The 12,624-nt window shown below is 44.0% G+C and overlaps 1 protein-coding gene across 4 annotated transcripts in view; it reads left to right on the top strand.

Annotated features, from left to right (window-relative positions):
* The window catches only part of LOC104670512 (zinc finger protein 177), a 36,467-nt gene extending 32,159 nt beyond the window's left edge, over positions 1-4,308 (top strand). For all 4 annotated transcript variants that reach the window (XM_030936032.1, XM_030936030.1, XM_030936029.1 and 1 more), the window contains 5 exons: positions 410-495; positions 1,429-1,555; positions 1,994-2,086; positions 2,539-2,621; positions 3,132-4,308. In XM_030936032.1, coding sequence (XP_030791892.1) covers positions 463-495; positions 1,429-1,555; positions 1,994-2,086; positions 2,539-2,621; positions 3,132-4,148 — 1,353 coding nt within the window. In that variant the 5' untranslated portion in view covers positions 410-462 and the 3' untranslated portion in view covers positions 4,149-4,308. The remainder of the gene's footprint in view (positions 1-409; positions 496-1,428; positions 1,556-1,993; positions 2,087-2,538; positions 2,622-3,131) is intronic.
* Positions 4,309-12,624: the final 8,316 nt, after the last annotated feature.

The raw sequence follows: 12,624 nt of genomic DNA, 5'->3' as shown, positions 1-12,624 counted from the left end.
TCCTATTCTATCAATGAGGAAAGTGAGGTGCGATATAAGATATTCCAAACTCATCTTGAAGATTTCTTATTCTATACCAGACTCAGCTATTTCCCCAGTGAGTCCTGGTTTCTGTCATGGGTAAATGGTATTCAGAGAGAGTTTTGCACTTTAGAGGCTCATTCCTCCTGAGCTGTTAGCAGTCATAAGCCTTTTTAGTGGTTCAGGCTAGAAAAAAGTCCAATAAGAAAAAATGAAAAATGCATACTATATTTCTAATTTGAGGATATACTGTGTTCTTGGATAAGGAGATAAACTGTAACTAAACTCTATGTGTGTGTATACCCTTTAGTATGAAGAAGCTTCCAAGCCTGCTAGTGTTGAGTTTCTAGCAGGCCTAGACTCTAATGGCTTCTATTTTCTCCTCTAGCTCTGCCTGCTTAGGACTCTGCCCAGCCAGGAAGGAAACCTACAGGAGGAAGAATGGCTGCAAGGTGGCTGACAGCCTGGTCACAGGTACACAAGAAATTTCTCGATTTCCAAAAGCACACTGCCATTCCTGAAAAGAACACATCTCTTGCCCCTGACCTGAAGCTTCACAGCCCAATCTGAGCTGGCTTCATCTTCCGCAGTTCCCAGGCTGCTTCATGTGGAAGAGGGAATCCCTGGGAAAGGCCTGTGTTCCCACATTTGTTAACTTTCTCCAGATATTCTTCCATATTTTTTTTTTTTTTTTTTTTTTTTTGAGACGGAGTCTCGCTCTGTCGCCCGGGCTGGAGTGCAGTGGCCGGATCTCAGCTCACTGCAAGCTCCGCCTCCTGGGTTCACGCCATTCTCCTGCCTCAGCCTCCCAAGTAGCTGGGACTACAGGCGCCCGCCACGTCGCCCGGCTAGTTTTTTGTATTTTTAGTAGAGACTGGGTTTCACCGTGTTAGCCAGGATGGTCTCGATCTCCTGACCTCGTGATCCGCCTGTCTCGGCCTCCCAAAGTGCTGGGATTACAGGCTTGAGCCACCGCGCCCGGCCTCTTCCATATTTTTGAGTATGAATTCTATGCTTTAGTGAGTGCTGTAAACGAAGACTTTTACTAGGAAAACTGTTTATCATTTCTAAAGTTATTTCTTGCATTCCTACAGTATACCCTATCTATATTGGATCTGAATAAGACCAAGAGAGTCCTTACAGCCTCACTGTGCAAAGATCAAGCCAATCATATTTTAGAAAAGCTGTTTTGACCATGACCCTGAATGAAATGGCCCAGGGAGTAGGATTTAAAGAGAGTTCTCAGAAGTCAGCTTTAAGGCAAATTAATAGAAGGCCTCTGATGTATGTCTGAGTTTCCAGTGCCCTGGGTCTTCTCTCCAGTCCTGTCAGCCTCACCCACCTTTCTCCTAGTATATTGTCAAAAATGGTCATCGGCTGAGCCAGAATATGTATGTGATGTTTTAGAACTCCGTGACCTTCCAGGAAGTGGCAGTGGACTTTTCCCAGGAGGAGTGGGCATTGCTGGACCCTGCTCAAAAAAATCTATACAAAGATGTGATGCTGGAGAACTTTAGGAACCTGGCCTCAGTGGGTAAGGCTGGCCTCATTCCTTCATTTGTTTATGTAGTAAATAGTTCTTAAGCGCATATTGTATTCCAGAATCTGTGAAAAGAACGGCAATACAGTGGTTAACTGCAAAACAAATGGCCCCTGCCCTTGAGGGGGCAGTCCAGTGGCTTCCCATGAAAATGCACTGATTTCATTTTCTCTGTCACTAATAGCTTTAGGTAATTTGTGATCTGTCTCTGATCTTGTGTATAGGTTTCAAGGGTCACTTCCGTATAGGGCATGGACTATGCTTTTTGGTCTTTGTGAAAGAATGAACTTGGCTCTGATTGTTTTGCTGTTCCTAAAGCTGCACTTGACTATTTTAGCAGTCCTTTAATTAAAGTCAAAGTATGGCAGTCAGTTTTGTGGAATATTTAATTCTCACATATTTCTCCCACATCCTCTCTTTCTGCACGAGCAGGGTATCAGCTCTGCAGACACAGTCTGATCTCCAAGGTGGATCAAGAAGAGCTGAAGACAGATGAAAGAGGAATTCTACAAGGTGACTGTGCAGGTGAGCCCTAGGCAGAACAGAGTACGGCCTTGGCCATTGAGGGTTGGTACATTTGGGAATGTCACTCAGTGCAGGAAAAGAAATCTGAGGCCATTACATGAGCTTCCTTCCTGTTTCACCATCTGTCCAATCAGTCATGTGTTAATTTGGTCTCCGAGAAAAGTTTTAATCCCTCTTTAAATGTAACATTTCCATGAATGCCTTTTGTTTAGTTCTCCCTATTTTCCAGATACTGTCTTCTTTCCCAACCTCCACAATCCTTTCCAACTAAAATACCTCCCATTTCTACTGCTTGTTCCTATCACTGGTGAATCACTGGTTGTGTCTTCTCTCTCACATTTCTCTACTTGCAAGATACTATTTGAAAACAAATCTATAGGGTCTTGCTCCCTTTTTCTTTCATCCCAACCTTTTCTCCCAATAATTATAAAAATTTTCCTGTGCTATTTCAGACTGGGAAATTCGACTTAAATCAAAAGATGTAATTGCTATGCAGAACATTCCTGGGGGGAAAACATCCAATGGCATAAACATGGTAAGACTTAACTCGGAATTATTCCTGGTCTTTGTAGAAGTCGTCTGGGAATTTCAGTGAGTTAAAACATCAGCACCCAAAGCAGGGGTAAGAGTTCAGGCACCAAGCTATCTCAGGAGAGAGTTTGATTTTCATGAAATTGGAGAAATCTGTAAACCTAAGTTAACACTTGCTGGCTCACAGAGAATAACCACAAGTAAACATTTACTTAAATATGATTTTAATGTTAAGTATTTAGTACATCATTCATTCATTCTTCACTCAGTATTAGAAAAACTATATTAAAGAAGCCCTTTGCTGGGAAGGAATAGAGCCTTGGACAGAGGACTGGGCTTATTCAACTTGAAAAAGCTAATAGGGCAAAAGTCATATGCACATACTGAAAATGGTAAACATGTCAGTTATGATCATGTGCTTCCTATATATGGCAGAATCCTCATGAAAGAGAATTCCTGTGAATAAGGTGAAAGTGAAAAAGCCTTTAGTCACCACTTACTCCCTTTTCAATAGGCAGAAAATCAACCTGGTAACAACTCCCTGGAGTGTAACCATTGTGGGAAATTCAGAAAGAACACTCTCTTTATTTGTACAAGATACTGCAAGGGAGAGAAATGCTATAAATATACAGAGTATGGCAAAGTCTTCAACCATCCCTCAAGTCTTAGGAGTCATGTGAGCATTCACATTGGAGAGAACATTCTTGAATTTACTGATTGTGGAAAAGCTTTCAATCAAGAGTCATCCCTTGGGAAACACTTAAGAACTCCCAGAAGAGAGAAGTGTCATGAGTATGATCAATGTGATACGTCCTTCAGCCTACACTCTTCCTGCTCACTACATGAGCAAATACCTATTGGAGAGAAAGGCAATGAATGCAGTGACTATGGCACCCTTCAGAACTGTGTCAGAACTCACACTGGAAAGAGGTCCTATGAATGCAGTGACTGTGGGAAAGCCTTCATTTTTCGGTCTTCCCTTAAGAAACACATGAGATCTCATACTGGAGAGAAGCCTTATGAGTGTGATCACTGTGGAAAATCCTTTAGCCAGAGCTCTCATCTGAATGTGCACAAAAGAACTCACACTGGAGAGAAACCCTATGACTGTAAAGAATGTGGGAAGGCTTTCACTGTTCCTTCATCCCTTCAGAAACATGTGAGAACCCACACTGGAGAGAAACCATATGAATGCAGTGACTGTGGAAAAGCCTTCATTGATCAGTCATCCCTTAAGAAACACATACGCTCTCACACTGGAGAGAAGCCTTATGAGTGTAACCAGTGTGGAAAATCCTTTAGCACAAGCTCTTACCTTATTGTGCACAAGAGAACTCACACTGGTGAGAAAACCTATGAGTGTAAAGAATGTGGGAAGGCCTTTAGGAATTCCTCTTGCCTGAGGGTACACGTGAGAACTCACACTGGAGAGAAGCCTTATAAATGTATTCAGTGTGAAAAAGCCTTTAGCACAAGCACTAACCTTATAATGCACAAGCGAATCCACACTGGCCAGGAACTCCATGAATGAGATGATGACAGGGAAGTGTGTGTTGCCCCTCATGCCTCCTTTCTCACTTTAGAACATACATTGCAGAGAAGCCCTGTTATGGCCACATGGAAACAGCCTTCTGGCCCAACTCTGGCTGGCTGTTACACTGGGACAAACCTTATAAATGTTATAGCGCTGACTTGTTTTTATCCGTATTTCATTCTTATATGTGTCACAACTTATTAAGTATATTATGTAGATCTTTTTTTTTTTTTTTTTTTTTGAGACGGAGTCTCGCTCTGTCGCCCGGGCTGGAGTGCAGTGGCCGGATCTCAGCTCACTGCAAGCTCCGCCTCCCAGGTTTACGCCATTCTCCTGCCTCAGCCTCCCGAGTAGCTGGGACTACAGGCGCCCGCCACCTCGCCCGGCTAGTTTTTTGTATTTTTTAGTAGAGACGGGGTTTCACCGTGTTAGCCAGGATGGTCTCGATCTCCTGACCTCGTGATCCGCCCGTCTCGGCCTCCCAAAGTGCTGGGATTACAGGCTTGAGCCACCGCGCCCGGCCTATTATGTAGATCTTATAGTTACCTTTTCAGTTTAATTCCATTGTGAACAGAATACATGGTCAATTTGTAGATTCTTTGTGATACAGATTTGAACATAATTAATTGCTAGACACTGATGTACTGAGGCAGACAGAACTAGTTGCTGTCTCAATACCCATTCCTCCCTTGTTAAAGTAATAAAATTTACTATTTAGTTCGAGCTGGCAATGTGGACAGTTTTCACCCAGCTTTCCTTACAGCTGTGAGTGGCCAAATATGTCCACATCCCTAGCCCATGCGAAGTAGGCAGAAGTCACTGGATACAGCTTCTGAGGAAGCTCATGGAAATGGGAATATCTCATCTGGTATTTTTTTCTTAACTATTTGCCCTCTGTCTTATCCCTTATTTCCTAGAAAATATATACACCAAGAGGAGGACAGAGAAAGGATACTAAATGAAACAACAGGGGAGATACAATATTATCTGGTTGCACCAATCCTGTATTGCTTATCTCTGGGTTTTGTATTACAAGAGAAAAATTAACTGCCACGTGGTTTAAACCACTCTTGTGGGAAGTTCCTTTTTCAGCTGATTTCAGTCCCAACTGTTATATCTAATATTATGGTCAAGTTTTAGGACTCTTTCAAGTACGGTTGAAAAATTGTGTTTTCTAAGGCAGAAGGATCACTTAAGCCTAGGAGCTTGAAATCAGCCTAGGTGACACAGAACCCATCTCTACCAAAAAAAGAATAATTAGCTGGGTGCAGGCTGCACACCTGTAGCCTCAGCTACTCTGGAGGGCAGAGGCAGGAGGATCATTTGAGCCCAGAAGTTGAGGATGCAATAAGCCGTGTTTGCACCATTGTACTCCAGCCTGGAAAACAGTGAGACCCCAACTCTTAAACAAAAAAGGTCGTATATTTACAAACTTTGTCTCCTGATCTCTATAATCGAGAGTGGTATTGTGTCCTAATCGAGAGTGGTATTGTGTCCGGAATTGGTGGGTTCTTGGTCTCACTGACTTCAAGAATGAAGCCACGGACCCTCGCAGTGAGTGTTACAGTTCTTAAAGATGGCGTGTCCGCAGTTTCTTCCTTCTGGTGGGTTCGTGGTCTTGCTGGCTTCAGGAGTGAAGCTGCAGACCTTCACAGTGAGTGTTGCAGCTCTTAAAGGTGGCACGTCTGGAGATGTTCATTCTTCCTGGTGGGTTCGTGGTCTCGCTGGCTTCAGGAGTGAAGCTGCATACCTTAAAGGTGAGTGTTGCAGCTCATAAAGGTGGCATGGACCCAAAGAGTGAGTGGCAGCAAGATTTATTGCAAAGAGTGAAAGAACAAAGCTTCCAGTGTGGAAGGGGACCCAAGCGGGTTGCCGCTGGCTGGCTCAGGCAGCCTGCTTTTATTCCCTTATCTGACCCCACCCACATCCTGCTAATTGGTCCACTTTACAGAGAGCTGATTGGACTGTTTTGACAGGGTGCTCATTGGTACGTTTACAATCCCTGAGCTAGACACAACAGTGTTGATTGGTGTATTTACAATCCTTTAGCTAGATATAAAAGTTCTTCAAGTCCCCACTAGACTCAGGAGCCTAGCTGGCTTCACTTAGTGGATCCCACGCTGGGGCTGCAGGTGGAGCTGCCTGCCAGTCCTGTGCTATGCACCCATACTCCTCAGCCCCTGGACAGTTGATGGGACTGAGCACCGTGGAGCAGGGGTCAGCATTTGTCGGGGAGGCTTGGGCTGCACAGGAGCCCACCATAGAGTGGTTGGGGCATGGCGGGCTGCAGGTCCTGAGCCCTGCCCCACGGGGAGGCAGCTTAGGCCCAGCAGGCTGGCACTGCTGGGGAACTGGGCGCACCCACCACAGCTGCTGGCCTGGGTGCTAAGCCCCTCACTGCCCCGGGCCGGCGGTACCAGCCGGCCACTCCAAGTGTGGGGCCTGCCGAGCCCGTGCCTGCGGGCACTCGCACTGGCCTGTGAGTGCTGCGCACAGCCCTGGTTCCCACCCACGCCTCTCCCTCCACACCTACCCACAAGCAGAGGGAGCTGGCTCAGCCCAGAGAGGGGCTCCCACAGTGCAGTGGCAGGCTGAAGGGCTCCTCAAGCACCACAAGAGTGGACGCCAAGGCCGAATAGGCACTGAGAGTGAGGGCCGCTGGCACATTGTCACCTCTCAGTATGTTAAAACGTCATACTATAACCATGGTTTTTCTAATTTTTTTGTTTTTGAGACGTAGTCTCACTGTGTTGCCCAGGCTGGAGTGCAGTGGTGTGATCTCAGCTCACTGCAACCTCTGCCTTCCGAGTTCAAGTGATTTCTCGTGTCTCATCCTCCCAAGTAGCTGGGATTACAGGCACATGCTACCACGCCTGGGTACCTTTTTGTATTTTTAGTAGAGGCAAGGTTTCACCATGTTTACCAGGTTGGTTTCAAACTCCTGATCTCAAGTGATCACCTGCCTTGGCCTCCCAGAGTGCTGGGATTACAAGTGTGGGCCACCGCACCCAGCCAAATTGTTTTTTTAAAAATCTGTCTTTTTAGGCCAGTGCAGTGGTGCATGTCTGGAATCCCAGCACTTTGGGAGTGCAAGGCAAGCAGATCACTTGCACTTACCAGTTCAGGCCCAGCCAATGAGTCGAAACTCCATCTCTAAAAAAATATACACACACACACACACACACACACACACAAATTAGCCAGTTATAGTAGTGTGCTACTCAGCAGGCTGAGGTTGAGAGGATCACCTGAGCCCAGGAGGCAGAGGTAGCAGTGAGCCGAGATCATACCACTGCATTTCTGCCTGGGCCACAGCGAGACTGTCTCAGGAAAAAATAAAAATCTGTTTCTCATTTTTTGGGGGGCATTACAATTGGGTACAAATGGGCTTACTCATTTTATGTTTCTGGCAAATTGTCCTATTCTCATCTAGTACCCATAGTTTTCCCGTAATAATTTTCATTAATTTACTTGATATAAATGTGAGCTACTGACTTAGAAATGCCATTTTCTCAAACTGTAAGGACAACCAGGAGCAACTTTTTCTCAGCATTACATCAGTTACACTGTTGCTTACAATAACATCCACCAGGTATGCTCATCTTTTCATCCCACAACTTGTCCTCTCTATTGAAGCCTTTATGAGTTCTTTCATAAGACATAGGTGAATAAGATGTTTGGGAATAGACCCAAACATTCAGGCTAACCACGTGAAGTTTCTAGGGGTTCAGTTATCTGGAGCTTGCCAAGATATTCCCTCTAAAGTGAAAGGAAAATTGCTGCAATTTGTGCTACTAACAACAAATAGCACAATGCTTAGTAAGCTTTTTGGTTTCTGGAGGCACTATATTGACACATGTGACCCATCTGCAGATGACTATATATTAGTGAAGTTTCTACCTTACAGAAAAGAAGCAATATGACAACACTTTATGGGCCGGGCGCGTTGGCTCATGCCTGCAATCCCAGCACTTTGGGAGGCCGAGGTGGGTGGATCACCTGAGCTGACCAGCATGGAGAAAACCTGCCTCTACCAAAAATAAAAAATTAGCTGGGGATGGTGGCGCATGCCTCTAGTCCCAGCTACTTGGGACGCTGAGGCAGGAGAATCACTTGAACCCGGGAGGCAGAGGTTGCAGTGAGTCGAGATTGCGCCATTGCACTCCAGCCTGGGCAACAAGAGCGAAAAGAAACTCCATTTCAAAAAAAAAAAGAAAGAACAACACATTCTGGCAATATATGAGGGCAGGATAACAAACTCAGACAAGGACAGAATGAAACCTGAAAACCTTCAAAAACAGTTTACAAGATAGAAGGAAACTTTTTGTTTTGAGATGGAGTGTTGGTATGTTACCAGGCTAGAGTGCAGTGGTATGATCTCAGCTCACTGCAACCTCTGCCTCTTGGGTTCAAGTAATTCTCCTGCCTCAGCCTCCAAGTAGCTGGGACTACAGGCTCGTGCCACCACACCCAGCTAGTTAGAGATGGGGTTTCACCACGTTGGCCAGGATGGTCTCGATCTCTTGACCTCATGATCTGCCTGCCTCAGCCTCCCAAAATGCTGAGATTAAAAGTGTGAGCCACCATGTCCGGCTGAAACTGGGTATTTTTTAAGAAGAAACCATCGTATCAAATTTAAATTTACCCAGAAATGCAAAGTTGGTTATACCTTGGAAAAAAATCAATAAATACAATTCACTTTTAAAGTAGGCTTATTACTCATTCACTCATAGTAATAATTACTAGGCACCTAAAATGAATGAGGCAGTGTTCAAAGCATTTAACACATTATTGAAAAAATAGGATTACCTCAGTAAATATAGAAAAAGCCATAAAGAGGTATTACTGAGAAAAATCTTTCAAAATATAAACACTATATAAAAATGCAAAAGTAAACAATGGTGGAAAACGAGTTTAAAATCAGGAAGGTAATGGTATCCACTATTAAAAACACTACTTATGGCCGGGCGCGGTGGCTCAAGCCTGTAATCCCAGCACTTTGGGAGGCCGAGACAGGCGGATCACGAGGTCAGGAGATCGAGACCATCCTGGCTAACATGGTGAAACCCCGTCTCTACTAAAAATACAAAAAACTAGCTGGGCGACCTGGCGGGCGCCTGTAGTCCCAGCTACTCGGGAGGCTGAGGCAGGAGAATGGCGTGAACCCGGGAGGCGGAGCTTGCAGTGAGCTGAGATCCGGCCACTGCACTCCAGCCGGGGCAGCAGAGCGAGACTCCGTCTCAAAAAAAAAAAAAATAAATAAAAATAAAAACACTACTTAGTATTTTAGTGGAATCTTAAGTGAGGCAGGCTAATGATATTTAAAAACCTAAGGACCAAAAAAGTACAAGTAAATGTCTTTATAATATTACCTAAATGGAAAATTTCAAAGGATCTATATATAAATTATTAGAATTAATGAAAATGTTTAGTATCTTAAGGTAAACTTGCAACTTATACTCAGGAATAGAAATAATAAAATTTAGAGGTTGATACCACTTACGAGAGCAACAATAGTATAACATACGGAAGAATAAATTTAAAATTTACCAAAATTGTTTTGAAGACAGTATTGAAAACATTAAAGATGACCTAAACAAATTTCATAGGCCAAATTCTGAAAAGACGCAATTCTCCCAAACTGATTTAGATTCCAAAAGTTCCAAAGTTATACAGCTCCACTTCCAGATTGGCTGTAGACATTTACAGGAACCCACATGAATAAATAGTGAATTAACATCTTCAAAGACCCTGGAAATCTGTGGACAATAAAAGGAGTGAGAGAATTAAATGCCAGAGGATGAGCTCCTCCTAGAAGAGCAGAAATCAGTGGCTGGTTTCTTCCCTGAAGGCATTTTCCTGGTCTAGGAGCAGATTGGTGGCGAGCCAGGCCTGCCACAGGCAGAGGAACTTTACTGGAATATGGGGGGGGGGGGGGGGGCGGATTATGGTCACAAGGCTAGTGTGACACTGTAATATAAAACGGACTGTCTTTACCAGTGCTGCATATCCCTATGACGATTTGCTGAGTGTGTAGCAATACCTGGTGTTGGGCACTACCCAGGAAAAAAATAGATATCCCTGTTGTCTTGCAATGCTTAGATTCCACAGTCCTGCTAGAGGAAGTGGTCTGAAATAGTCACAGGAAAGATCTTACTCAAGATGTTTGAAACCAGAAGTGAACCAAAATTAATTTTTTTTCACATCTCAACCTCTGATTGGATCAAAGTTGAGGAGATTCTCATCTGAACTGCTTGACAGAGGAAACGGAGTGACTTCTATATGAAAATATTTTTTCGATTTCTGCTGTTCTTTTAAACATAATATCCACATACAATTTAAAACATCACATGATGTGCAGAGCAGGAGGACAATGTTACCAACCATCAAGAGCAAATGCTCCAACAGAAATAGATCCATAGATGATATGAGAAGTTAGAATTAGCAGACAAGGACTTTAGAATTGTTATAGAACCAATAGGTTTGTTATGTCTGCTGTGTAGTAGCAGACCAATTACACAGGGATTAAGCAGAGTTTAATTACCACAGGGTGCCAAGTAAGGAGATAAGAGGAGACAAATCTATACCCCCAAGAAGTTCCAGGCTGGAGTTTTAAAGGGGATCAGGGAGGGTGAAGGACTGGAGAATTAGGGTTGTTGATGGTCAGAGCAAGCAGGATGAAGTCATCAGGATGTGGAAACTGGATTCTTTGGTAAGTCAGCTCATGGGGCGCCTCAGACCAGCTGAGTCAATGGGGTCCTTCAGACTAGCTGACATGGTAGGTTTATCAGCATGTAAAAAGTGTGAAAGAATATCTCAAAGGAAAAACTTAATGTTTTATAATGGTTAAGGGGAAGTATGATCTTGTAACAGGGTGATATGGTTTGCCTGTGTCCCCACCCAGATCTCACCTTGAATTGTAATAATCCCCACCTGTCATGGGAAGGACCCAGTGGGAGGTAATTGAATCATGGGGGTGGGTCTTTCCCATGCTGTTCTCATGATATGAATAAGTCTCATGAGAACATATGATTTTATAACACGGCGGTTCCCCTGCACACGCTCTCTTGCTTGTTACCATGTAAAGTATCCCTTTGCTCTTCATCTTGGGCCATGATTGTGAGGCCTCCCCAGCCATGAGGGTCTGTGAGTCCGTTAAACCTCTTTCCTTTATAAATTACCTAGTCTCAGGGATGTCCTTATTAGCAGCATGAGAACAGACTAATACACAGGGTCTACATGATTCTAGGACAGTAGGCACCAGTGAACTATGAAGGAGGAGGTCAGAGATTAAACTTGATTAATGTTGAATGTGCTATAAGCTTGGTTTTTCATTTATCCCCCTCGCTTCTTTCCTGATTAATTTTATAAAGTTTATAGGGGCAGTTTCAGAATTGTCCCTATAAGTTATCACAGATACATTAAATAAAAAATTTCAAATGGATGAAAATACATAGAATTGTAGGCTTACGTCTGTAATCCCAGCACTTTGGGAGGCCAGGGCAGGCAGATCACGAAGTCAGGAGTTCGAGACCAGCCTGGACAACATGGTGAAACCCCATCTCTACTAAAAATAGAAAAATCAGCCAGGTGTGGTGGCACATGCCTATAATCCCAGGTACTCGGGAGGCAGAGGTAGGAGAATCACTTGAACTTGGGACACAGAGGTTGCAGTGAGCCAAGATTGTGCCATTGCACTCCAGGGTTGGGTGACAGAGCGAGACTCTCAAAAAAAAAAAAAAAAAAAAAAACATAGAATTATATTATCTAAGTGGAATCTATAAAGTAGAAACAGACAATCTAGAGGTAAAAATTACAATCTGAAATTTTTTTTAAAAATTCTGTAAGTGGGCCTAAAAGCAAACTAAACACAGCAAATAAAGGTGGGGGAACAGGGCAATCAGTGAACTCAAAGGTAGGTTAACAGAAATGTGCCAAACTTATGGACACGGGAAAACAATGAGTATTTTGTAAAACTGATTAAAAACATCAAACCAGCAGATTCAAGCTCAGCAAACCCAAGTGAGATAAATGCAAAGAAAACCACAATCAGACACTTCACCATCAATCTGTTTAAAAAAAAAAAAAAAAAAAAGGGATCCCAGCACAAGATGGCCGAATAGGAACAGCTCCAGCCTCCAGCTCCCAGCGTGAGCGACACAGAAGATGGGTGATTTCTGCATTTTCAACTGAGGTACCAGGTTCATCTCACTGGGGAGTGCTGGACAATCGGTGCTGGTCAGCTGGTGCAGCCCGACCAGCGAGAGCTGAAGCAGGGCAAGGCATCGCCTCACCTGGGAAGCACAAGGGGGAAGGGAATCCCTTTTCCTAACCAAGGGAAACTGAGGCACAACACCTGGAAAATCGGGTAACTCCCACCTTAATACTGCGCTTTACCAAGGGTCTTAGCAAATGGTACACCAGGAGATTATATCCCACACCTGGCCTGGAGGGTCCCATGCCCACAGAGCCG

The sequence above is a fragment of the Rhinopithecus roxellana genome, chromosome 8 (assembly GCF_007565055.1).
Source record: "Rhinopithecus roxellana isolate Shanxi Qingling chromosome 8, ASM756505v1, whole genome shotgun sequence".
Taxonomy (NCBI): Eukaryota; Metazoa; Chordata; class Mammalia; order Primates; family Cercopithecidae; genus Rhinopithecus; species Rhinopithecus roxellana.
This window is presented reverse-complemented; position numbering and strand designations above follow the sequence as displayed.